Here is a 27,964-nt window from a genome sequence, read left to right as displayed (position 1 = left end):
GTACTGAGCTATTCCTTATTGCAGTATCTGTAGCCTCAGGGAACTTCAAGCATTATCTCTCTGTTCTTTAGTATTTCCATATTCCACTTCGGTGTGCATTCATTCTTCCTGACTAGTCTCTTAAACTTGAACCCACTCTTCATCACTACTGAATTTTGATCTGAGTCTGTATCTGCTGCTGGGAATGCCTTACAAACCAGTATCTGGTTTTGGAATTTCTGCCTAACTATGATGTAATCTAACTGAAATCTCCCCATACCTCCTGGCCTTTTCCAAGCATACCTCTTCTTCTTGTGATTCTTGAACTGAGTACTCACTATTGTTAGCTGAAATTTATTGCAGAACTCAATCTGTCTATCTCCTCTCTCATTCCTAGTACCAACCCCATATTCTGGCGCAACCCTTCCTTTTACTGCATCCTCGTCAACCACATTCCAATCCCCCATGACTGTTAGATTTTCATCTCCCTTTATGTACTGAATTATCCGTTTAATATCCTCACACACTACCTTGTCATCTTTGGTTTGCAATGTCGGCATGTATACCTCAACTATCATTATCAGTGTTGGTTTGCTGTAGATGCTGATGAAAACAGTGCTATCACTGAACTGTTCACGCTATCTATCTATGTGCACTACCTTCCCGTTCATAATGAATTCTTCTCCCATTATTCCATTTCCTGCTGCTGTTGATATTACCCTGTACTAATTTGACCAGAAATCCTTTCTTCTTTCCATTTCATTTCACTGATCCCCACTACATCCAGACTGAGCCTTAGCATTTCCCTTTTTACATTTTCTAACTTCCATACCATGTTCACACTTCTGACATTCCACACCCTGCCTCGTAGAATGTTGTCCTTTGATTGGTTATTCGATCTTTCTCTCATGGCCACCTCCCTCTAGGCAGTTCCCTCCTGTAGATATGAATTCTAATCCAGAATCTTTTGCCAATGGAGAGATCGTCATGTCACATTTCCAATTACAGGCCACATGTTCTGTGTATACACATTATGTGCCTTTAATGCAGTGGTTTCCATTGCCTTCTGTTTCCTCATGCCATTGATCATTGCTGATTTTTCTGCCTTTAGAGACAGTTTCCCACCCTCAGGGCAAGAGATGGCCTGAACCTCTGTCTGCACCTCCCTCCTCTTTGACAAAGCTTTAGCTGAATGGGGTGACTTCTTATGTCGGGACTCTATGGGCACCATTGCTGATGGTTTTTATTCAAAATTTAAGCAGTGGTGCGGTATCCTACTGTGGTCACTCAGTGATAACACCTTCTCGTACATCAGAGCATCATCAGCCAACAGCCACAGATAGATGCTAACCCTCTCCGCAAGATCATTTATGTATATAGAAAATAACAGCAGTCCTATTGCACTTCCCTGGGCCACTCTTGACAATACCTTTACCTCTGATGAACATTCGCCATCTAGGACAATGTACTTGATTCTGTTACTTCAGAAGTCTTTTAGTAACTCACTTATCTGGGAATCTATTCTGTATGCTAGTACCTTCGTTAAGGCTGCAGTGGGCCACCATGTCAATTGTTTATTCAGAAATCTAGGAATATGAAGTCTGCCTGTTGCCCTTCATCTCTAGTTCACAGGTTATTATGTGGCTAAAGGGCAAGCTGAGTTTTGCACAAGTTGTGCTTTCTAAAACCATGCTAGTTTGTGGACAGAAGCTTTTTGGTCTCAAGGAGATTTACTATATTCAAACTCGGAATATGTTTAAGAATCCTGCAGCAAACTGACGTTGAGGATATTGGTCTGCAATTTTGCAGGTCCTTTATTGTACTCTTCTTATATACAGGAGTCATCTGCCTTTTTTTCTCTATTCACTTCAGAGTTAGTGCTGGGGGAGAGATGCACAATAAATGCTCGCTAAGTAAGGGGTCAGTGCGGTAGAGTACTCTGTAAAAGGGAGACTCGCATTCGGGAGGACGACGGTTCAATCCTGCGTCCGACCGTCCTGATTTAGGTTTTCCGTGATTTCCCTAAATCGCTCCAGGCAAATGCCAGGATGGTTCCTTTGAAAGGGCACGGCTGACTTCCTTCCCTAATCCGATGAGACCGATGACCTCGCTGTCTGGTCTCTTTCCCCAAACAACCCCAACCCTGTAAAAGGGACTTGGGATTCCATATTGACCTGGCAACTTATTTTCGACTCTTACAGTTGTTTATTCCTAGAATGACTATTACTGTGTCCTCCATATGGGTGGTCGAACAATGGTATGTTTGTACAATTCTCCTGCACAAATAATTTCTTAACACAAAATTGAAAACTTCGGCTTTCCTTTTACTATCTTCTATTGACACCAGATTGATCAACAAGTGACTGGATTGAAGCCTAAGATCCGATTAGTGATTTTGCTGTGGATTGGGTTTTTAGGGAGATCTTTTGCTAAGGTGTGACAGTGGTGGTAGTTGCATGCTTTGAACATCGATCTTTACACTGATGCACAAATCTATACTAACTTTTGCCTGTCATCACTTGTGCATTCTCTTTTGAACTGAGATTGCTACAGCCTTGCTTCCTCAGCATTTTTCGACATTTGTTGTTAAACCACAGTGGATTTTCTACAGCCTTAATCCATTTACTCTGCACTCTTCTCCAGAGGACACTTTACAATCTGTTTAAACTTTGCCCACAATTCCTCTACACCCATAATGCTGGAACTAAATGATATCAATTTATTGCCAAAGTGGTATGCTAACAACTGCTTATCTGCTCTTTCTAGCAGAAATACTCTCCTAACTTCATGATTGTCACTTACAAAGATATCCCAGGTGTGCTAGGGAAATGTTTGGGACCCTTGTTATTCATGTTTTACATTAGTGATCTTGTAGATAATATTAATGGTAACCTCAGATGATGCTGTTCTCTGCAGTGAAGTAGTTGGAAAACCGTTGCAAAAATATTCTGTCAGATCTTGATAAGATTTCTGAATGTGTAAGATTGGTGACTTGCTAAATGTTCAGAAATATAAAACTTCATACTTCTTAAAATTTAAATAATAATAATAATAATAATAATAATAATAATGTGTGAACCATCTTTACTTAGCGTCTTCCATGTTGGGAGCTTTACGACTAATAATAATAAAAATAATAATAATAATAATAATAATAAATTGTAATATCATGTAACTGCAGTGTGAATGATTCACAGTTGGGATCAGTCAACTTATACAAATACCTGGGTGTAACAATTTGTAGGGATATGAAATGTAAATATCACACGGATCCAGCAGTAGATATAGCAGGAGGCTGATGTCAGTGCTTTACAGAGTACTAGAAAATGCAAATAGTCTGAAAAGTAAATCGCTTACAAAACACTCGCGAGACCCATCCCAGAATATTCGGTTAAGTGTGTGGGACCCACCTCCATATTTGCCGTGTGATTACTGAAGCCTCTTCCAAGGTTGGCAGCTATGCTATTCTTACTGACTTTGTGAAGGTCTGGTATTACCATTTGGGTTTGCCATTTCATGTTACGTATTCCAAAAATAATTGAATAATTGTTTATTGATGGGCAACTGTAGTTAACTTTGTACTTTTATATGCCTCTGCAAAATATGAATTCATGGACGTTTTTATTGAAATCTGACCATAATTTATGCTTTCGAATGAGCAGTTAGTGCTCAAATGAGGCAGTGCATATGTAGTGCTGGAAAACAAATGTAAACCATAATTTTTGTTGGATGGTTCAGTTTTATAACAGTGATTGTACTAAATCAAATTGTTGAATTACTTCATATTTATCACATTGTTGGTGATTCTCATAATGATAATCTTCTGAACTGGTATTAATACCAGTAAATATCAAGGAAATACGTTATCATAAGACATGTAGAAAGTTATGTGCTGTACGGTGAAGTGTCCATAGAGCGTCTTTCTCATATTGTTTATTCATTAGGTATTTACAGTGCAGAATAAAAAATGTGTTTTGTCCACTGTATAAAATTTATTTCAGGCTTGACATGGTTATACCAGAATTCATGGAGCTTTTCAAGGAGCGTGCTACTGCGCCATTCTTTGTTTTCCAAGTCCTCTGTGTGGCACTGTGGTGCTTGGACAAGTACTGGTACTACTCACTCTTTACACTTGCAATGCTTATTTTATTTGAGTGTACACTGGTCCAGCAGCAGTTGAGAAATATGGCTGAAATACGCAAGATGGGTAACAAGCCATACATGATGCAGGTATTGTTGCAATTGTAGTTATTTTCCCCTAAACTCTGCTTTGTTTTTTGCTAAGACTACAAAATTTTTTTACACAGTAACATCAATGAAATTTTGTTATTATTGCTTATTTATAATGGGTATGATATTAAAAAATGTACTGATGTAGTAATAGAAGTAAAAAAAGGGTGTTTGAAAGGAAAAGAAAACTCCAGAATTCTATAGCTAAACGCCTCCCCATAATATATAGATGGATTGTGCATCTACACAATGTCTGTGTGTCCACGACATCTAATATTCCTTCCGCTATGACATTTCAATGTGCAGTCAGCACCTTCAGGATCCTGTAGTGAAAGTCGTGGATTAATCTCCAGGAGACAGACTTCTTCAGAGCAGCATTTGGTGGGCAATATAAGATAATAGAATAGACTCAATTGTACTCATAGAGATGGTTCTTGATCTCAGCTTATTAACAGGCAGGGTGTGTAAGCGAAATTCGATGTGAGCTTCCTGCATCTTTTTCTTAAGTTGTTCCACAATTCTGGGTCCGAAATCTGAAGATGTCATTCTGTACATGCTATCTTAGTTAATCCTTTGATCCCTTTTCTGTGTATACAGAGTAATAGAATCTTTTTGTATGAGCAGAATTCTCCGAAGTGGGCTGTTTATTTTGCTATTCATAGCAAGGTGTGGCATTTGAGAATCATCTAGGTGGACAACTCCCAATGCTGGCAATTCTGAGTAATTTTTCTTGGCTCTGTACATCAACTTTTGTGTTCAAGCAGCGAAAGTTGAAGTTGAGTGCACAACTGAGCTTTATCCCAGATGATTGAGAGTGTATCTGTGGGACAAAACATGTTTTCTTTAGCTTTCTGTTTTTGTATCTGTATCAGGTTCTGTCCAAGGACAGTATTATGAAAAGAATAGATTGCTGCTCACCATATAGTGGAGATATTGAGTGGCAGACAGCTACGGCGAAGAGACTACTAAACAACTAAGCTTTCAGCCAAAAGACCTTCCTCTGAGTTAGACAGCATACATGTACACAGTCTTTATCATCATTTTCATCAGATGTTCATCTCCTCCCACTATTATTTTATTAAATGCTAAAATTGGAGAGGAGAAAATTGATGCTTTGAACTAAACAAGTCAATATGTAATTTGAATTCTGGCCTTCCAGAATTTATCTCTGGTCTGATTGTTACAGGTGTATAGAAATAGACGATGGAGACCCATCTTTACAGATCAGTTGGTGCCCGGAGACATTGTGTCAATAGCAAGATCACAGAATGACAATTTAGTACCTTGTGATCTGTTACTTCTGCGAGGCCCTTGCATTGTTGATGAGAGCATGCTAACAGGTAAGTAAAATAGTGATACATTCTTGCAGATTTTGTTACATACCTCACATGTTATCTGGTTATTTCTTTTTGTGTGCATAGGTGAATCTGTTCCTCAGATGAAGGAACCAATTGAGAATTTAGAACAGGACAGAATCCTTGACCTTGAGACAGATGGAAAGCTACATGTGTTGTTTGGAGGGACGAAGGTTGTTCAGCACACTCCTCCCAGTAAAACATCAGCTGGCCTGAGAGGTAAAATATATTAAAATAGTAAACAAAGGCAAATTGTGTCGGGAAGAAATGTAAATTAACAGTATTAATGAAAACATTTGACTCTCATTTATTCTCAAGATCTGTTTGTAATGTTTTTTCCTGTGAACAACGTATTAGATGAATAGAAGTTATTAGTGAAAAATCAATCTGAAGATAAGAGCAATCCAAAATCCTGGCAGACTGAAACTGTGTGCTGTGGATTGGACTCCGACTCACTCACTGTAACATGAATTTGGGTGCTCAACATGCATTCAGGTGGAGAGCATATGGAATTTATCATGGTTGGATTGTGGATTTGACAGTTAGGGAACTGGTCAGACTAATTTGGATATTTTGAAGTGGAGGCTGTACACATTTAGATTGAGCAGAAGCTCACAGATGCTTGGAATTATCCTAAACTATTATCTTGTCCTAACACACTGTGAAGCACAGGAATGCATTATAGCTCTCAACTTCATGAAATTCAGTTGCAATGTCTTCTCAGTTTAAAGCAAAGGGGAGGGGTGGGGGGGGGATTGTGTTTTGTATCTCATTATTTGGCACTATGTACTAAACATTTATCTTTGTGGGTGTCCTACCCTATATAATCTGTCAACAAAAATAATCAATTTTTGAAAATGTACTGTAATTGGAGGGCTAAAAATTCTATTCACCAAGCGGCAGCAGGAGAAACGTGTAAAAGTTGAGGAAATCTGCAAGCTTTCTGAGAAAGTTACGGAAATGTGCAAACTTCCTGAGACAGTGGCTACTCCACCTGGCAAAAAGAAGGGATGAAAGGGAAGGAAGAGGGATGAAGGAAAAGGACTGATGAAGTTTAGGAAATGGGGAGAGATACAAGAAAGCTGCCCAAAATCCTGGGTCAGGGGGTACTTACTGGGCAGGGGGAGAAGAAAAGACTGATTGTTGTGGACAGCACCAGATGAGATTTGAAGAACTGGGAGCTTAAAGGTGGGAGATAGAGTAATAAGCAAGGCAGAGATTACTGACAAAACATCGTGCAAGAGTTGATGAGTGTGAAAAGCTAAGTGCATTATATGTGGTCAGTGTGTGATGAGCGTTGGGGAAAAATAGACAGGACAGAAAATAAAAAATATAGAATACTAAAAGGGAGTGAAAAAGGAGTAATTACTGGAAAGAAGTGCTGAGACTGAAGAAATTAACATGAATTGAGTCCAGGTGGGTGGTGAGAACCAAGGTCATATTGCATCGCCAATTTCCACCTACATACTTCCAAGAAACTGGTGTCAGAGGAGAACCCAGATGACGTGTGGTGAAACAGAACCAAGCTCATGACTACCATGTTGTAGAGCATGCACTGCAACAGGATATTGTGTTGTAGCATAGACACTTTGTCTATGACCATTCATCCAAACTGATAGCTTGATCGTAGTCATACCAATGTAGAAGGCCCGACAGTGTCGACATAGCAGCTGGTACATGACATGTTGTTTCACAGGTGGCTCTCCCTTTGATGGTAAATTTTTTGCCAGTTGTAGTGCTAGTATAAGTGGTGGGAAGAGGGTGCATAGGATAAGTCTTACAGCAGGGATGGTCACAAGCATATGTGCCATAGCGTAAGGTAATGGGTGCAGGAGCAGCATAGGGTTTACCAGGATATTGCGGACATTTATGGGGGAGAGGGACCATGAAAAGATATGGATGTTCTGGGAAAAATGCCAGAAATAATCCTATAATTTATGCCTTGGACAGGGTCCATTCTGTGTGGCATTTTGCCCAGCACAGTTAGGTTACCTTTTCCTCTACCCGCAACCCCTGTCAATCTCTGCAATATGTTAACCCTCTGACTGTCCCTGCTGCAAGACTTGTCTTATGCATCCTGCTCCCACCACATACACCAACCCTGTAACTGGCAAAACATATACCATCAAACGGAGAGCCACCTATGAAACAAAACAGATCGTGTATCAGCTGTTATGTAAATACTGTTTGGCTTGTACATTGGTATGACTACCATCAAGTTATCAGTTTTGATGAATGGACATAGACAGCGTGTGTATACTGGCAACACAGTATCCTGTTGCAGAGCATTCTCTAGAACATGGCAGTCATGAGTTTGGTGCCTGTTTCACCACATGAGTTCTCCCCCCAAAACCAGTTTCTCAGAATTACGCGGGTGGGAAACTGGCATTACAACATGTCCTTTGTTCTTACCAACCATTTGGCCTTAATTTGTTAATTTCTTCAGTCTCAGCATTTCTTTTCAGTACCGGTAACTATTCCTTTCTTCACTTCCTTTTAGTATTCCGTCGTATCTTTTGTTTTCTGACCTGAATTTTTTCCCAACACCCCCCCCCCCCCCTCCCCATACATCTACCACTTATAATGCACTTAGCTTTCCACTCTTATTAACTCTTGCACAATGTTTTGTCGGTAATCTCTGCCTTGCTTATTACCCTGTCTTCCACTTTTTAAGCTCTCAGTTTTTCAAATCTCATCCAGTGCTATCTCCAACAATCAGTCGTTTCTTCTCATTGTCTGGTAAGTCACCCCAGACCTGGAGTTCTGGGTGACTTTTCCATAACTGCCCCATTTCCTAACCCTCACTAGTTCTTTCCCATCAGCCCTTCTGGCAGAAGAAAGAACCACTGTCTCGGAAAGCTTACACATTTCTTTAACTTGCATGTAATCTGTGAATTGCATATTTGAAGCAGATTAATAATTTGCACTGAAAAAATTTGGAAAACCATGTCTTTGACTATTGGATTGTCAGTAGAGTACAAAATGCTTCTGAAATTATTTTTAAACTTTGTCATATTTTAACCTTTCCTACCTCATAAACAACATATATTTGTTGGTATGTTCTTTCTGTAAACCGGAAAATTTGTTCCTTAGTTGTTGTTATTCTGTCATTTCACAAAATCTCTGATGTTATTTCAGCACAGGATAATGGTTGTGTTGCTTACGTGTTACGAACTGGATTTAATACCTCTCAAGGAAAGCTGCTTCGTACAATATTGTTTGGAGTTAAGCGTGTAACGGCAAACAACTTGGAAACATTTGGTTTCATCCTTTTTCTCTTGATATTTGCAATTGCTGCTGCTGCCTATGTTTGGGTAAAGGGTAAGTAACATAAAGATAAAAGATTTTTAGTTTTCAGTACGTGGTTAAATTTGTATTGGTGTGTGCAATATACACTGAAGTGCCAAAGAAACTGTTATAGGCATGCATATTCAAACACAGAGATACATAAACAGGTAGAATGCGGCACTGCGATCAGCGATGCCTATATAAGACAACAAGTGTCTGGCACAGTTCTTAGATCGGGTTACTGCTGCTACAATGGTAGGTTATCAAGAGTTAAGTGAGTTTGAATGTGGTGTTATGGTTGGTGCATGAGCGATGGGACACTCTGAGGTAGCAATGAAGTGGAGATTTTTCCATATGACTATTTCACGAGTGTACATGAATATCAGGAATCTGGCAAAACATCAAATCTTTGATATCGCTGTGGCTGGAAATAAATCTTGCTAAAACAGGGCCCACGACGACTGAAGAGTGTCATTCAGTGTGACAGAAGTGCAGTTGGCGTAGTCCATATCAATTCAGGCAGGCTAGGAAAAAATCTTACCTTCAAATCTCAGATTTTATTGAATTTAGCATATGATAAAATGAAGGAGTAAGTAAGAAGCACACATTTTTTTGTTTTCTCTAAAAAAAATTCTGCTCCAAGATACAGCCCTCCAAGATGACACCGCACATACCATTTTGGAGATACGAATTTTGGAAAAAATTTAAAAATGCTTTTAGGTATTTGGTTGGCTTTGTTTTATTTGAAAGTTAATTGCTTTATGATTAGAAAGAAATCCTCCTTTTGTACTTACCTGTCAAAATTCTTTTACTATAGCATTCTGAACTTTTTTTTATAATTTATGTATCCCCCCCTCCTTCAAAAATGCCAAACCATAACATTTTAATTTTTTTCTGTTGATTAGTACCATAGAGTTCTACATTCCATGAAAAGGAGAGCTTCCACTTTTAGGTTGAACAGGTTTTATAAACAATTGAAATTTTTGGTGTACATAAACCTGTTTTATTACCACATTATCACATAACAAGCTCATAAAATTCAAAACCTATCCTTATTTAACAAAGTTTTAGTTTTGAAAGATGAGTAAGAGTGTCATTTTGAACGGTTCCAAAATGTATATAAAAGATCCAAAGACTTAAAGATTTCAGTTTACACAACTTCTGTGCACTCTTTTTTTTTTTGTACTGAAATTAGCCAGTCAATGAACTAAAAATGTGCTACTCTACTTCAGTATCTTCTTTTGATACAGAGTGATGCTTTCCTGTTGAACCAATAGAAACTGGAGCACTTACGATCTTCAAAACATTGGGAACAGGAAGTGAGCACTGATGGCATTGTTGCTGTCCTCCAGCTGGAAACCTATATCCAGCAGCTGGTCCATGTGGTAGAATAAAGTTCACTACAGTTTCATTTAACTCATAATTGGTGTCTATAATCTCTGCAATACACCAGTCAGTCATACACACACGCCACAAACAGCCCCCATTCTCAGGTTATGAATCTGAATATTATCCTGCTGTTTTTGAGGTGTTGGCCGAATGAATGAAATTTCTTCTTTTTTGCTCTTTAAAGTGCATGCAATATGAGTTCGCCCATCACTTTGAATCCAAAAATGTGTCTTCTGAATTCCTTTCACAGTAGTAGTTTCTTTGGACCATTTTTTTTTTCTTAAATTTCCTCTTTGGACAAAAGACTGAGGGCTGTGGATGTGTAAGATTTCACGACTCTCGTAAAATCCTCAGCATTCTGAATCACAGTTGTCTTTGGTCTAGAAAGATTGTGTTTTGTAGCATGGTGTTCAGCAGGTCGCCTACACTATCACAAGGCGCCTTACCGTGACCAGTAGCACTGTTTACCCAGTCAGTTGGCACAAGCGACTTACTCAATTCAAACAGCTAGTAACGATTTTTAAAATGACTGTTTGCAGTTGAAGAATTTTGCACATTGCTAGCAAAGCATGTGCTGAGTCATGTCCTGTGTCATCACTTACAACTGCAACACTTTTGGTCTTGTTTTGAAAATAGGTCACTCGTGTTAAAATTGAAACCCAGTCATTACTCCAATGATTCCTTTGTACTTCTTGTGGGAGAGTTACAGACCAGTTCTCAGTAAAATCACAGTGAAGCATTAAATATATTTCTTCAGCCTGTACACACCCTTTCACTTCTACAATGTGCTGGTCTTGCAATTTCTTCAGATGCGGTGTGTTACTGCTTTCACTGACCATTTACCAAGTTCATCAATGAAAATGTCAAAGGCAACAGTTGTCTTAGTTAATTTATTTTCCTCCCATGTCTCGTGTAATTTCTGCAGAGTTATCTGCTACATCTTCCAGACAGTGTCTGTGAAGACAGTCCTCCCTTTCCAGGGCAGTCACCACATTCTTGAAACAAACCAGTCATTCGCTTTATGTCACAGACTACTAATGACATCACACACCCAACCAAGGTATCATATGTCATTTGCTCCAGTACGTTCGTCGAAATTACTACACAAAGTTCAAAATTTGTGCAGTACACACATAAACAGACATCTCTAGGTGGGTGTGGAACTACCCACGTCGGTCGTAGTGCATAAAATTTTGATCTTCCAATATGTGGAGTTGTATAGTTGCTCTTATAAATTGCAAAAGTTTCTTAAATACTGTGAGTCATGTACCTCTTCACTTTCACAACTTTTTGACCTTCAGCTATTAAAGTTATAGTGTATTTTTTGTTTACACACTGGCGAGAACAGTCCCACTTATCTTCCAGATAAAATGACTTCACTATTTGACCTTGAGCTGCTTCTACAGGATGACCATAATAGGGATCTGGTCTTCCAAAGACTTCTTTTAAAGAACTCACATTTCTTGATTTGTCTACCATGTACTTTGATACTGATGCAAAGTGGTTCAAAATTGTCTTCTTTGAAAATGTCTCTGGAATAACAGTTAAAACTTGCACATTTTCACTGTAGGGTGCACAATATTCAACAGCTGAATTGATATTTGTGAAAAATTCCTGGCAAGAGGTGCAAGAGTGCTGTGGTTCATTTTCTTCTGAAGATGGAATTTCTATTTTGAAGAGTGTTGTCAGTTTTGCTGTAGTGTATTCATCCATAGCTTTAGTAATTTCTCTGTGCTTTCTTGATGCATAGAGCTTATGACTCGACTTGACTGACCACGGTTTCTTAACAGGACTAACACCTACCTCTGAGTTGACTAATTCAGGGTATTTAATTCTTCCTCTATTGATGCAAAATCTGCATCATCTGCACCATGGGAGGTTTCACCTTGTTCAGATACTATCATTGTTGTTATTCTGTCAAAACATTTAGAACACAAAAGGTCATCACTGGAAACATATTCACTTTGAAGCAGAGTCTTTAAATGAGAACACTTATTCTGAACCTGAACAAAGTCTGGTTTTTTGTTTGTCTTATTTATCACTCTTTTACAGATATGCAAATAGTCAGCACAATTCACTCTCCTGTGACTCTAGTCAGAAGACATTTCAAACAGTCCTTTTCACAAAACACACTGCAGCTATGTCAACTGGCAAATTCCTCACGAAAACACAGATCTCACTGGATGGTCTCCGATTTCTTAGAAGCATCTTCAGTAAACAAATTAGCACTAAAGAACTACAATACAGAAACCTACAATGAACAACCACGACAAAGAAACTGACAAGTAATTATAACAAAGTGTGAGAAATATCTGCAACTATGAAAGTGAAAAGAAATAACTGCAACAGAGAAAGTGATGAGAAATAACTGCAACAAAGACAATAGAAATAAACATTGTAACAAAGAAATTAGTAAGAAACAACTTCAGTGAAGACATACATTACCCTTGAAAGTTAAAAAAAAATTTTTTTTAATTAAACCTGTCCAACTTAATAGTGGAAGCTATCCTTTAACAAGAACATAGTACTACATGTTACTAATCAACAGAAAAAAAAAAATCTAACTTTTCTGGATCGGCATTTTTGAAAAAAAAAATTTTTTTCCTGTAAATTATAAAAAAAATTCAACAGGCAGCAGTAAAAAGAACTTTGACAGACATGCCCAAATGGAGGATACCATTGTAATCTTAAATAATCTTTCAAATAAAAAAAACTCCAACAAAATACAATATCTAGAACTTTACAGAGATACAGCATTTTAAATTTTTTTGCAAAATTAGCATTTTCAAAATGGTGTTCAGTGTCATCTTTGGATGCCTGTATCTCGGGGCAGGAACTTTTTGGACAAAATAAAAAAAAAAAGTGTTTCTTACTCACTCCTGAATTTTAACATATGCTAAATATATCTGAGACTGTGAAGTGATATGGATTATGCCAATCCTTCTGAAAACTGCTGCAGATTTCAATTCTGGGCCATCAACAAGTGTCAGCGTGCAACCCATCAAAGGAAACATAATCGAAATGGGCTTTCGGAGCCGAAGGCCCACTCGTTTACCCTTGATGACTGCACAACAGAAAGCTTTACTCCTTGCCTGGACCGAGCGAGGTGGCGCAGTGGTTAGCACACTGGACTCGCATTCGGGAGGACGATGTTTTAATCCCGTCTCCGGCCATCCTGATTTAGGTTCTCCGTGATTTTCCTAAATCGTTTCAGGCTAATGCCAGGATGGTTCCTTTGAAAGGGCACGGCCGATTTCCTTCCCAATCCTTCCCTAACCCGAGCTTGCGCTCCGTCTCTAATGACCTCGTTGTCGACGGGACGTTAAACACTAACCACCACCACCACCATCATCCTTGCCTGGACCCTTAAACACCGACATTGGATTGTTGATGAATGGAAACATGTTGCCTGGTCGGGCAAGTCTCATTTCCAATTGTGTTGAGTGGATGGACGTGTACGGGTATGGAGACAACCTCATGAATCCATGGACCCTGCATATCAGCAGGGGACTGTTCAACCTGGTGGAGGTTCTTAGAGCATGTGCAGTTGGAGTGATATGACAGGTGACACGTACATAAGCATCCTGTCTGATCACCTTTCATCCATTCACATTCATTGTGCATTACAATGGACTTGTGCAATTACAGCAGGACAGTGTGGCACCCCACACGTCCAGAATTGATACAGAGTGGCTCCAGGAACACTCTTCCGAGCTTAAACACTTCCAATGGCCACAACACTTCCAATGGCCACCACACTCTCCAGACACAAACATGATTGAGCATATCTAAGATGCCTTGCAATATGCTATTCAGAAGAGATCTCCACCCCCTCATACTCTGGATAGCCCTGCAGGATTCATGGTGTCAGTTCCCTCCAGCACTACTTCGGACATTAGTTGAGTCCATGCCATGTCATGTTGTGGCACTTCTGCGTGCTCATGGTGGCCCTACTTGATATTATGCAGGTGTACCAGTTTCTTTAGCTCTTCAGTGAATAAAACTAGATAGGAATAAAGATTTTCTGCTCATGCAGAAAGAGTTTCAAACACTTAATTCTTAAAAGCTTGCGCTTCCTAAATTGTTCCAGCTGTAGTGTTTATTGTTCAATTAGTCCATAATACAATATGATAGTTATTGTGTTAAAAAGTGTCCAAATTACAAGTAATAATCATGGTGACTCCATGAAGACAAATACGTCTAGTTTTGATTAGTTAGCTTGTTGCCCTAGCAGTTGTTGTTTGTCCACAAGAATCAGTTCTAAAAGTCACAAGTTAATCATTTTCAAAGCATTATTTATTTATTTTTTGTGGCACTGCCATTGAGCTAAATCAAGCATGTTAAGAAATTATATCACTTTGTATATTAGTATGTGTCCCCTTCAATGGATACTTCAAACTTTATTTGGTCCTGTAAGCACCATTTGGTGCAAATGAGGTTTAAAAATCTCCCATGTAATTATCACTGGTGAAGAGTGATGCATAATTTCCAGAATGAATCTTTCACTCTGCAACAGTGTATGTGTTGTTTTCAAAACCTGCTGACAGATTAAAACTGCCAGACTGGAACTCGACCCCCACTTACAATACAATTTACAGTGCTCAGAAAACATATGAATAACATCTGTAACAAGAACTGGCTATTGTAAGAGAATTGAAGCCATAACTAGATAGATTATAACTTTCGTAAACACGAGTTACACGTGAATTAGTGGGGTCTTGCCTAGGTTTATTTACGACAAGAGATTTATACAGGATGTTTATCGGAAACAGTACAAGCTGACTTAAGTCCGTATTGCAAAGCAAAGTCCAGTCCATGTTGTATCAGAGTTCCGACCATGACAGATAGTGTCCATGATATTAGTATCTAAGCCAAATGTGTATCATACTCATCGCACACTCCACAGATTGCATCACAACTTATTCAGACTAGCACTTGACCAATTCATATGCTAGATTCTGGCATGGTCCCATAGGAGGGTGCTCCTAATGACTAGGGCCACTCTGGATAGTGGTGCCACAGCAACCGACAGAAATTTTGTGCTAGCTATTCAATTTACATAGTGACATTAGGGAGAACCACTGGTGGCATGTGGTCCGAATAAGCTTCCACTGGGAACAGCGGTAAGTCAGTGTCCATGGGCATTGATGTGGAAGGCTGATGCAAGACGAGGCTTTGTGGAAGGTGCACTAGTCGCCAGGGGGCAGAAGAGCTAATGATGGCTGCTGACCAGGATAGCAGTGGCTGAGTTAATTGTGGCAGCACCTCAGATGTTCATGGACAGAGAGAACTTAAACATCAAGGACCCTTGACAGGCAGAGATCATCTCAGAGATCCAGGTTGTGGGGCATTGGGACTCGCAGACCCACACCAGTGTGCCCACCTGTCAAGGAAAGGCTTCGGCAGTGACATCCTCTGGCAGTGGTCACAGCATGTTCAATACCGTGCAGTAATGGGCAGCCATGAAACCACTCCACAGGGTTGCAGCCTTCAATCAGGGAGACTCTAAAAGTTGCTAGAAAACCACAGAGGGCATTAACATGAAAGAGCATGTGGTCAAAGATTTGTAGGATTGCATCCCATGAAGTCTGCAATTGCTACAAATGACCTCTTGACAAATGTCCCTTTTATCCACACCTGTGGCATGTTGTGTTCCAGTGGAGACACACACTACGTATGTGGTTAAAGAAACACTGTTTTACATCTGGGTAACTGCACTGTCACTGATATGACTTGTTGCTGCAGGGGTGGTCATTTACAAGTTCATCTGGGCCATGGAACAGATGGGGGCCTGTCAGAAGTGGCATCGTGTCTAGTGTGGTCGGTGCCATAGAGCTGACCATCTTTCTTCCACCATAACAAACTCTGGGTTGTGTAGGCAATTTCACAGGCTTGAACTGTTCACATTACTTCCATCAGAGGCAGACCTGATTTCCTTCATTTGTGGTTCCACATTTCTGAGTCAGAGGTAAAGTAAATTGTAACATCCCTGATAAGAAAGTCTGCATAATTCCATGTACAAAAACATTTAAAATTGAAATTCCTACTTAATATAACTGCAAGTGTTAGCAGTAAGTGTCCCACAATTATCTTGGTCATTGAATGATACAAAAGCTATAAACATGGGTGTCACAGAAAACTTTCCTGCGGCATTTGATAATGCTTGCAATGCCTGTAATATAGCTCTTGTTAGCTCCTGATACCAAAATTTTCAAAGTCCATTTTGCACGCACACAGGTCCCGGTGTGTTGCCAAGTTTCTGGAGGTGAGATGCACAGAGTTCGCAGGGATGTTTGGCCTTGTTTGTTTGCAATGGGAGTTATATACAGAATAACTGGGAAACAACACAAGCTAACTTATGTCTGTATTGCAGACCGAAGTCCAGTCCATGCCTTTGACACAGTCCACAATATTAGTACACAAGCCAAACTGGTAGCATACTTGCCACTCTCTCTATAGATCATATTACTGCTCACTCAGACCAGCTCTGGGCCAGCTTATCTGTGAGATTCTGGCAGTGTCCTATCACAGGACATCCCTAAAGAGTGGCTCCATCTGGGTATTGGTACCACAGTGGTCAACAGTAATGTCATGCCAGCTATTTGGTTTCCATTCTGACGTCAGGTGATGCCACTAAAATAACCTTGCTCCTTGTCACGGTTTGCATCAATCTGGTACTTTGACTTTTATAAGGACAGACTTGCGGATATTTAATACTAATACCATGGGACATGTATTCCGAGAGGGGTTTTACTTTTGACAACTAAAAGTAATTTAAACTATCTAGGTATATTGAATTTGCTTGATTGTTAAATGTAGTCAGACTTTCATGAAATTATGGAGGCTATTTCTTGACCATTGAGTGAATTCTTCTTTGCAAGTTAATTTTCCAAGTATTTGGGCTGATTTTTGTACTTCATATTGTGTAGATTTTATGAGATACCAGTTGTTGACTTTGTCAAAGGATGAAGAACTGCTGTGACCTTCAGCTTCCATTGGGCGATTGGCACTGTTGCCACATATGAATATTGTGTTGACAAGTAATTGACTATTTTTCCTTAGTTGTCACCATTGTGTGTTGGTGTACTAGGAGCGAACATTAAAGAGATCCATTTGTGGGAAGTCTTGCTTTTATAGAGGCTGTTTTTGATCTTACCTTACAAGCTTTTAGGATGTGTAGAGGGTGCTGGGTAGACTGTTTAAAACAGGAATCAATCTAGAGGTGCAACAAAAATTTAGGTTTCACTATCCTTTGTCTGCTGGGTGAAATAGCAATAGTGATTTAGTTAGACCAGAGAAATTACTACATTTACAGTCGAATAAGGTAGCACCTACCAGTATTCGTGATGCTAGCTACTGTATTGTGTAATAGGAGATTGGCATGTGGATCACCAGCAGAAGAGATATGGACTGTGTCAATACTGTGCATGATATTTGCATTTGACCATTATGCTCTTCCATGGTAATTACTTTAAGGAATCCTGTGCAGTATGATTAAATTATGAATTCGTTTACTGGGATAAAACTCCACCAATTCCAGACAACAGTTAAGGTAGGGCCTATATGTGGAATGGCTTGTGGTAGAATTTATTTTAGGGAAATGAAAGTTAAAAGTTTTGCAAAAAAGATACTTTGAGGGGAAGAATGTGTTTGTTGTGTTATGAAACTATATTTTGTGTGAGTATTTTAAAATTTTTCTCATAAACAGCAGCGTATGAAAGAATGTACTTTCATTTTCTTCTCCTATCAAAACAAAATACAGGAAAACAAGGAGCACTTCATGAATAATGTTAAGTATCCTAGTGCTATAAGAAATATCTCTTTGCGTGTTCAAAGATTTAATTATGTGTCAGTACGTATTCTGTTTTGCTGAAGATTTCTCATTCTTTGTAAGATTAGTGGACCAAAAGTTTTTGTGCAAAATGAAACTATGTTGTTATATCTGAGCTTAGTATGTCAGTCGTTCTGTTGCACTGACAATAAACAGACACTTTAGTCCTTTGATGTTGTTCTTTGTTTTGATAACATTACAACTTTTTGTATGATTAATAAGAATGTTGCATTGTATAGGTTCAGAAGATCCAAAACGCAATCGGTACAAGCTGTTCCTTGAATGTGCACTGATACTGACATCAGTTGTTCCTCCAGAGCTTCCTATAGAATTATCACTTGCTGTCAATACATCTCTTCTATCATTGTCAAAATTAGGTAAGTTTACAGTGTCAGATGTAGTACAAGAAGTGGGAAAAAAAGGAATAAATTTTCCATGGTTTCTAAATCAAGTTACAATATGTTCTTTTTACAGCGGTATTTTGTACAGAGCCATTCCGAATTCCATTCGCGGGGAAAGTAGAGATCTGCTGCTTTGACAAAACAGGAACACTCACAAGTGATAACCTTGTAGTAGAAGGAGTTTCTGGTCTTGAGTAAGTTTCAAGTGATTATTAAATCCCTTATAATTCATTAATTTTATTATTATTATTATTATTATTTTCTTGTATTTTCCTTGATCTGTTTCTGTTAATCAAGCATGTTGTTCCTAGTTACTATGAGAGAGAGAGAGAGAGAGAGAGAGAGAGAGAGAGAGAGTGCGCCAATAACTCATTCATGAACAGAACAAAACAAGTTCAAAGCCAGAAGACAGATTAATATACAGTGGAGGTCCCATTATGTAAGAAGCATTAAAATATTGTCTTGAATGCCTGTTAATTAGATACTGGAAATGAAACAGCATGGATGTTGATACAATATTATTAAAAGTTAAAACTAAGAATGGAAAATCCAGGATGGAGTGTAACAATATTAGAGAAGGAAAGGTGCCACTCACCATATAGTGGGGTCGGTGAGTTGCAATACACACAACAAAAAGATTCACACAATTATAGCTTTCGGCCATTAAGGCCTTTGTCACACACACACTCACTCAAACGCAACTTCCACACATGTCTGCAGTCTCAGACAACTGAAACCACACTGCGAGCAGTAGCAGCACCAGTGTATGATGGGAGTGGCGACTGGGTGGGGGTAAGGATGGGGCTGGCATGCTCTCCCTGTTCCCATTCCAGCGCTACACAGCCGTCATTTCACTGCCACACTCAGTCTTTTAATTTATCTCCTTTCTGCTACTTACCCTCACCTCCCTCCCCACCTTCTCTTCTGCCCTCTGTCTATAACTGCAGCACTTCACTGTCTGCCACCCCCACCATACTACCCCTCCCCCTATCCGCCCCAGCCTCCTCCTTACCCCCACCCTGTCGCCACTCCCATCTTGCATTGGTGCTGCTGCTTGCAGTGTGGTTTCAGTTATCTGAGACTGCAGACATGTGTCCAAGTTGCGTTTGCGTGAGTGTGCCTATATGTATGTGTGTCTATTGCTGACAAAGGCCTTAATGGCCGAAAGCTATAATTGTGTGAATATTTTTGTTGTCTATCGCGACTCATCATCTCCGCTATATGGTGAGTGGCAACTTCCCTTCTCTAATATTGTTAAAAGTTTAAACTGAAATATGAGGAGTTACAAGAGGTAGTTTGGACCTTACTATCAGTCACAGAACAACAATTTTTATCATAAATATTTGGCCAGTCTCGGCTGAGTGATAGGAGGAATAAATTTTTGATTAACTGTGTTGTTGCTAGAGAAATTATGAAATAGGTGGACTAAAATGTTCAGTGGTACATGTCTGAGAGAGGGCTGGTATTAACACATGGAGAGTTCAGATCACCAGTGATGTAAGCCAGAATTTTTTGTATGGTTTTGAGGTAGACCTTTTATACACACCAGAACAGTAGTCCACCTCATATGTAAACAGAGTATATAAATAAGTGCCTCAGTCAGCAGTTGAATTACTGCGACTTAAGTCAGTATACCAAGTTTGTGATTTTGTCCCTATATATTTTTATAACCATGGTGACTGCTTATTTGTTGTTTTTGCAAGACTGTACTGTGAACATGATGATGCCAACTATTTGATTTCAAGGGCCGTTCTTAAAATTTCAGGTTTAATTCAGCACAAAGTTAAGCTTAATAGATTCTACTTCTAACTTTTATGCACTAGATGATGCTAGCACTTTACAGGAATATTTACTGTCAGTCTGCATCCTACTTCTGTCATTATTATAGAATGCCGTAAACACTGCATTCTTTTGTTCATGGTGACTTGAAAATTCTTTAGCTGTTTAGGAACACAGACACAAAAATGCAACCTTTATTTTTTTTTAAGGGATTGCTTTAGCAGTATGCAAAACAGTTTTATATTTATTTCAAAGTCTTGGTGTTGTGTGCTTGTGAAGATAAAAAGTTTCTATATTAAAGAACAGTCAGATTTCAGTCCAGGAAAGTCATGTACTGGTCATTATATCACATTAACACTTGTCCCATATATCTTGAATACAGCATTTCATAATGATGTGGAACATGTCAATTTAACATAAGTTTTGATTACACACACACACACACACACACACACACACACACACACACACACACATATACAAATTATACGTACGTACAGTTACTACTTTATATTTAAAAATTCATCTATTGAGTAGAAGAAGTTGTGATTCAGAAATTCTTTTAATTTGTTTTTAAATGTTGGTTGGCTATCTGTCAGACTTTTGATGCTATTTGGCAAATGATCAAAGATTTTTGTGGCAGCATAATTAACCCCTTTCTTTGCCAAAGTCAGATTCAATCCAGAATAGTGAAAATCATCCATTCTTCTAGTGTCGTAGCTACGCACTTTGCTGTTATTTTTGAATTGGGTTGGATTATTAACAATAAATTTCATAAGAGAATATATGTATTGTGAAGGTACTGTGCATATCCGGAGTTCCTTAAATAAATGTTTGCTAGTTGATACTTAATCTAGCCTAACACGTCACGGAAGGCTACAAAAGAAAGCAAATTACGGGAATTGCTTTCCTTGACCTTACACCTGGTTATAGTGCCATGACTCATAGAAACTAACATAAAAGCTGTATACTACAAGTAAGGATTATAGATTGATGCAGTTTACTCAGTGCCTGCTGTATAATACACAAATTTTGTCACTTTAAAAAGCCAGTGGAGAATGTAGACAACTGGTCTTAGCCAAGGAAGTGTGCTAGCTCCGATATTATATTACATGTGTGCCAATGATCAGTCCTGCAACACTGGAAGCTAGTCCTTCATCTATGTAGATGAGGTAGCTGTCGCTGCTTAAGTAGTCGCAACATTCAAATAAATAGAATCCAACCTAACATTTGCTATCAAAGACGATAACCATGGTACCTATGATAAAATGCAAGTGTGTGCATTCCACCTACTCAGAAAGGAGGCAAGAAGAAAATTGGACATCACCTGGAAAGGATGCAATGTAAATAACTGTGTTCACCCCAATTCCTATTGTTATACTGTCAAAACCCACTTTTACACTTTTCAAGGGACTTCAAAAAAAAATAGTGTAAAATGCAGGAAAATGTGGGAAATAATGTTTTAAGCTGTGAAAGTTACATTTAGGATACCCTCTTGCACTTTATGTATGACGTATGTACATAACAGGCAGCAAAAGACTTGTCAGTGACTTTTTTATTATGTAATAAGGTCTATTGGCTAATAAAAACTGCTGATGTAACTGCAATTGATAACTGCCTGGGAAATGGAAACGTTTGACTTAATTTCAGACGTCATAATCATTGTTTTTGGAAAGCCTGCAACTGTCATTCATTATTTAAATGATGAAATACTGCACTAGTTTCTTATTTTTTCATGCTTAGCATGACGTGTGTCGAGAATTTTTTCTCGTTGTCAAGTGCAAATATGTAAACAAGTATTTTGTGTGGTGTTTGAATATGTGTTATTCTGCGGCTTTTTGAGGTTATCAGGTACTGTGCCTCATCAGTTATGTAGAAAACCACACACACACACACACAGGCAAACTATCACTCACATTGTTCGTTTGTGTAACATCACAAAAAATACATACATAAATGCTGCACTTGACAACGAGAATAAATTCTGTAAACACGTTTTGCTCAGCATGAATAAAATACATAACCGGCACTGTGTTTACATTAAAAACATTTGAACAACACAAACTGAATGACTGTGTCAACTAGCGCTCCACGTGGCCATATGCTGAAACACGCTAAATATGGTTCGACAAAGGTGTCACAATGATCACAACAATCACAAAACTGCATTTGCGCAGTAGACACAGTTTGGAAATGGTTGTGATTGGTCATGATATCTTCATTCGAATGAACCTAGTTATATACTCCCATCAGCCACCACACCATGTAGAGCTGGGCAGCAGCGGGAGATACGGCACGAATTGTTACAACTTTTACTCGTTTACTCGTTCAAATCCACTGGATAGAGTGCCCTTGTGTCAAGAAACTTAACCACTTAATATTTGTAAACACTACTGGATGACCAACATTATGCCAGCATCATATTTTCTCCACACACATTTTTTCGTAATGCGTAAATCACAGGAAAATTATAAGTATGTTGATGCAAAATCAGGTGCAAATTAATATTGTGGGCTCAGGAAATTTGACGGGACTGATAAAAAAGTCATAAATGGCGGGAAAGCGTTAATTCCAGGAATGTAAAAGCTGAGTTATACTGTAATTGGCTGACGCCTTAACTTATAAACAACACTGTATACACACCAGACAGAAAGTATGCACGAGGAATAAAGCCATCCACAAACTGACAAACACCATATGGGAAGTGCAGCCCAGTGGTCATCACACATCTGCTCCTTCTGTGTGGAGAGTATGCCACTGCGGTCTGGAGGAACTCTGCACATTTTAATCGAGCTGACATGGCTGTTCGAGACATTGCATTGTCGCAGGATGCTTAAGACCAACTCTAGTCACTAAGAAGATCTTTGCACTCATGGGAGTAGCACCTCCAGGTGTAAGAAGATAGGTAGCAGTAAAGATTAAAAAGAAGTGATAAACAGATCCTAGGCACCCATTGTCTGGAACTCATGCTTATCCATCATGATTGAAATCCAGAAAATCTTCATCCTTGCAATACCACCAATTGCAGCTTCAGTAGAAGCCGGCCAAACTTAGTTGTGGAGAACAGAGTCCATTGGAGGATTATGGACCGCAAAAGAGAAACTACTATTAGGCTGCCATCTCCAATACAGGACTTAGAAGACACTCAGTAGACTGAGAACAGATTTGACCAGATGCAAGATTAATGTGAAGAAGCTGGGTATCAGTGATGATTAGCTTTGTGAGTGTGGGACAAAGGAGGATTCTGAACACATGTTGGTTTGCAGCAAAATGAGTGAATTATGTGACATGGAAGATTTGTTTGCAGTGAATGACCATGCTGGTGTGTCATCAATATTATATTGTAGTTTTAGGATTATATTATTGTTGTTGCTGTGTGTTTTCATTTACTTGGATGGTTGATTAATTAATTAATTAATTAAAATGTGTTCACTGTACATTATCTTAACTGCTGTTGGTAATCTGTCTACTTGCTCACTAAGTGCCTTGTACTCAAGCAGCTGAAGGGGGCTGAGTTACCCTCACACCTTGCCTTGCTCTGTGCAGAATATTTCCTGAAACTACAATGGTGATCGTATGTTTCCCAGAGTTTGCTCTGCATTGATAGAATTTAAATACTGTGAGTGCATAAGCTGTGTGGACACACAGAATTTCTGACTTAGATACTTCTCTGCAGATGAATTATTTCACATACCAAGAGTCATTAAAATTGTTTTCTCAACTAAGAATTATATCTTCCACTAGTTTGAGACATGTTTTAGTAGCATTGGTCAAAAGCAACATGTTCCTAAAGAAGAGGAAAACAACCCACAGCTCAGGGTGACTTATAGTTTTAAATTACCTATTAAATATTTCTCAGGTCTGTCATATCACTCTAACACATCGACACTTGCTGTGAATCACGGTAAAAATTTATTCATTCCGCTTTCGTTGAATCAGTTGTATTTCAGTTGTTTGATATTTTATGTATGATTTTTCCTTAGAATATAGCAGATTGAGTACATAGTTGTACTTGGACAGATTGTCTATTCATAATGAGTACAATTTGTATAAAGCATTAGTAAGGCACAGCTTTTGTCTTTTAGTATAGTATCTAATGAAAGGGCTGCTTTAGTTTCAAATTTATTCTTGTGAATAGGCTGCCTTTCTTTGAGGTTGCGATCTTTGTTGTAGCAATGCTTCATTTTTAATTTTTTAGATGTAACTTATGAAACACAATAATTCTAAATGTACAACAGTTTGCCATGAAGTACCAGTCCAATACTTATCAGACTTTTTGAAGATGTTCATCACGTAGTGGGTAATATGAACAGTCTTCCCTTCCATTTGGAACAGATGTTCATCAGTATTAGTATGTGGTGTGATTGCCACAAGCAAGATAATATTTGTGTACTCATTGTGACATGGAAGCAACAGTCTCTGAATGTCATCTTGAGGAGTTTCTTGCCATGCCTGAAATACTTGCTTTGTCAGTTCATGAGGATTATTGGTGTGAGAGTATACATCTTCCCATCACATCACAGAGACACTCTATGGGTAGCAAACCAGGCCTGGCTAGGATCCCCACATTCCTTAAGGCATTTGTGGTGTGAACTGCTGTGTGGGATCTTGCATTATTTTGCTGAAAGATGCCATTTCTGGTACACTGGTCCTGGAGTTTACGACATGAGGGTTTAACATTCTTGCCATATTTTGAAGAGATGAACAGTCTTCACTGCAAAACAGGGTTTGTTATTTTATATTTTGCCAATAATTCATTTCACCGTGTTTAAGGCATCTTCATATTGGCTGGCTCATCAGATGTTAAACACACAGGCTGCTGTCCATGAAAATGTCTTAGCAGGCAAACACCGTTGTCTATATTTTAAGAACATTGCATGGTGCCCTGATATAAAATAGTGTTGAGGAGAAGGAAAGTCACATTTAAAGTTCATAAAAGACCTCAGGAGGTAGTTACCCTTGTCGAATTGTAAGAGACTTGCACAGTGCACTTGTAGAATATGTAGTGTTGTCCAAAGATGTCAAAAGTGGAATCAGGCCTACAGAAATGCATGAGGAAATGTAAACATGTAAGAAATGCTGTTGTATATGTTCCGGCCACACAAACAATATTATTTGGCAAAATATAAAATAACAAAGCCTGTTTTGCAGCCAAAACTGTTTATCTCTGCAAAACATTTATCACTGGTTGCTGTATCATTGTTCTATGAATTAAATAAAAGTTCTTCTTGCTATATGTTGATGAACATTCAGCCTCCTTTCAACAGTTACTATGTCAGTCTTGTTGTCATATCCAGTAACTCCCTGAATCATGATTTCCCCAGGTATGGGTTCCTGTGACTTTCCACCAGGTTGCCTATGGACACTTTGGAGTCAATCTGACTGTCACAAACAGAAGCGAGACTGGTTGCTGAATTCCACAGAATGCCACTCAGTGTCCCACTTGACATTGGCCAACATGCAAGTCTCTGTTGTGTGTGCTAAGTGTTTGCAGTAAATGATGCATGGCAACTGGAAATCTCAACCCAGCTTCTAGTGATCTGTTCCCGACAGTTCATGATGATGACATTCTGCTGTAACCCCTGTCTGGATTTCAGCTGTTGTCATATGTCTGTCAAAACCAATTGAAGAGATTCTTTTGCCACACTGTTGTGCTGAGTCCATATCACCACAACTCGTTCTGTAGTCATTGCATAACAGTCAGCATCTGTAAGATCTATCTGTATGATGCTAGCCGGCCTTGGTGGCCGAGCGGTTCTAGGCGCTTCAGTCTGGAACCGCGCGACTGCTACCGTCGCAGGTTCGAATCCTGCCTCAGGCATGGATGTGTGTGATGTCCTTAGGTCAGTTAGGTTTAAGTAATTGTAAGTTCTAGGGACTGATGACCTCAGATGTTAAGTCCCATAGTACTCAGAGCCATTTGAACCATTTTGTATAATGCTCCTGTACCCTCATGCATATATCCAACCTCAGTGGCAATAAGTTGCATGTGCATATCTTCTGGGCAAGTTGTGTTGCAGTCTCCACCTAAAAAGTTCTGGACACACACACACACACACACACACACACACACACACGCAGTAGCCACTATGTATGTGTTCATACCTGTTTTCATCTGCCGGACTGGCTTTTACCTATACTGAAGTAAGCTCACCCAAGTGTGAAATTTAAAAAAACTTACTCTGAAGGCATGGAAATACTAGACTATCAATTTTTCAGCATTTGTGGAATGTGTTCATTGTGTAACTATTTCCATTTCCATCAGTATAGTTGTGCAATTAATTGCAAAAAGTTTCAATGTCGGGGACTCTTTAAGTGTGTGAATACCTTTTACATCAAAATTCTTTTCAGTAAGTTCTCTGACCAGAGACAAATGAAACCCTGCTGTTGACGTTTTTTTCACTCTATTGTTGTTCTGTGGAAGACATGACTATTTAAAATGCATAGGTCCAGTATGCACAAAAAGAACTTCTTCTAAAGCTTCACAGTCCTCATCACTGATCTGTCTGAACTCAATGACATGTCAGTGTGGCCAACTGTCCCCATACTTGAATTATAATCTGCAATGTATTGTGTTTTGAAGATTCTTTCACCATTCCTTCTGTCAGTCTTTTCCATTTAAAACTTTTCTGTGGTATTACAGGTGGCAACATACAAACATTTCTTTTCTCGCACCACTTCATGCCATGCTTTATATCAGTGGACTTAAAACTGATTTCACCTCATTTCATTTTGTCATGTAGTTTTGACAAATTGCCCTTACAAAGTAGTGTTGTGGTAGTTCGATTGTTATGAAGCCTAGGAACAGGCCTGGACTCAAAACAGTGATTGTCAGCACATAGTGTGTGCCCCTGTTCCACATACAGCTTCATGAGTGTTGCCACTATGTCACAGTTTTTCCTCACATTGTGACAGCAGATTTCCACTGTTGCAATTTTATTTATGATTAAATCCAGTGCATAACCACTCTGACAAGCGCACAACTTAATTTTTTTTTTAAATTACAAATGTACTCCGTTTGGACAGAGTATGATTTTTGAATGATAACTGCTCTTTGAACAGTAATATTGTCATGAAGGCAGAGCATTTGATATGACTGTAATTCACTATGGGATGTGGTATGGATTTAAAATTGTTGAAAAAGTTCTGGAAAGTACAATTTTTATAGAAAATCGCATACAAGATGCTAATGCGACCAAGCGTAGGGTATTGTTCCAGTGTTTGGGGCTCTATTGTTTAGGCACAACAGACATTGAATGAAATCAGAAACTTCGCTAGATTAACGGACTGGTGTAACCCATACGAAAGTGCAACAGAAAGGCTCGGAGAACTTAAATCAGAGTACTTGGAAGAAGGATGGCATAGTTATCACAAAAACCTGTTGAGGAATTTAAAAGAACCTGCATTTCATGAAAATTGTGCAACCATTATGCTGACATTGTTCTATATCTTGCATAGAGATCATGACTGTAACACAAGGCACATTAGGACTTGTACCAATGCATATAGACTCTTGCTCAATATGCAGATGAAGTAATACAGAAAATTGATAATATTAGCAGGAAAAACCCTCCACCTAACATTTTACAGCTCTTTGTAGAATACATATTTAGATGTAAATGTAGAAAATGCAGTGATTTTCACATATTTTCAGTGAAATTTAAATAAAACCTATTGTATCATCTGCTACAGATTTCATTTGTTCTTTGTTA

At 38.8% G+C, this 27,964-nt stretch overlaps 1 protein-coding gene across 1 annotated transcript in view; it reads left to right on the top strand.

Moving 5' to 3' along the window:
- Nucleotides 1–27,964, top strand: part of LOC124615783 (endoplasmic reticulum transmembrane helix translocase) — a 193,784-nt gene that overhangs the window by 24,040 nt on the left and 141,780 nt on the right. The window contains exons 4-9 of the mRNA XM_047143898.1: nt 3,981–4,209; nt 5,396–5,549; nt 5,631–5,783; nt 8,703–8,885; nt 18,312–18,449; nt 18,547–18,667. Coding sequence (XP_046999854.1) covers nt 3,981–4,209; nt 5,396–5,549; nt 5,631–5,783; nt 8,703–8,885; nt 18,312–18,449; nt 18,547–18,667 — 978 coding nt within the window. The remainder of the gene's footprint in view (nt 1–3,980; nt 4,210–5,395; nt 5,550–5,630; nt 5,784–8,702; nt 8,886–18,311; nt 18,450–18,546; nt 18,668–27,964) is intronic.

The sequence above is a fragment of the Schistocerca americana genome, chromosome 5 (genome assembly GCF_021461395.2).
Source record: "Schistocerca americana isolate TAMUIC-IGC-003095 chromosome 5, iqSchAmer2.1, whole genome shotgun sequence".
Classification (NCBI taxonomy): domain Eukaryota; kingdom Metazoa; phylum Arthropoda; class Insecta; order Orthoptera; family Acrididae; genus Schistocerca; species Schistocerca americana.
Note: the sequence above shows the minus strand (reverse complement) of the source record. Positions and strands in the feature narration are given on the sequence as shown.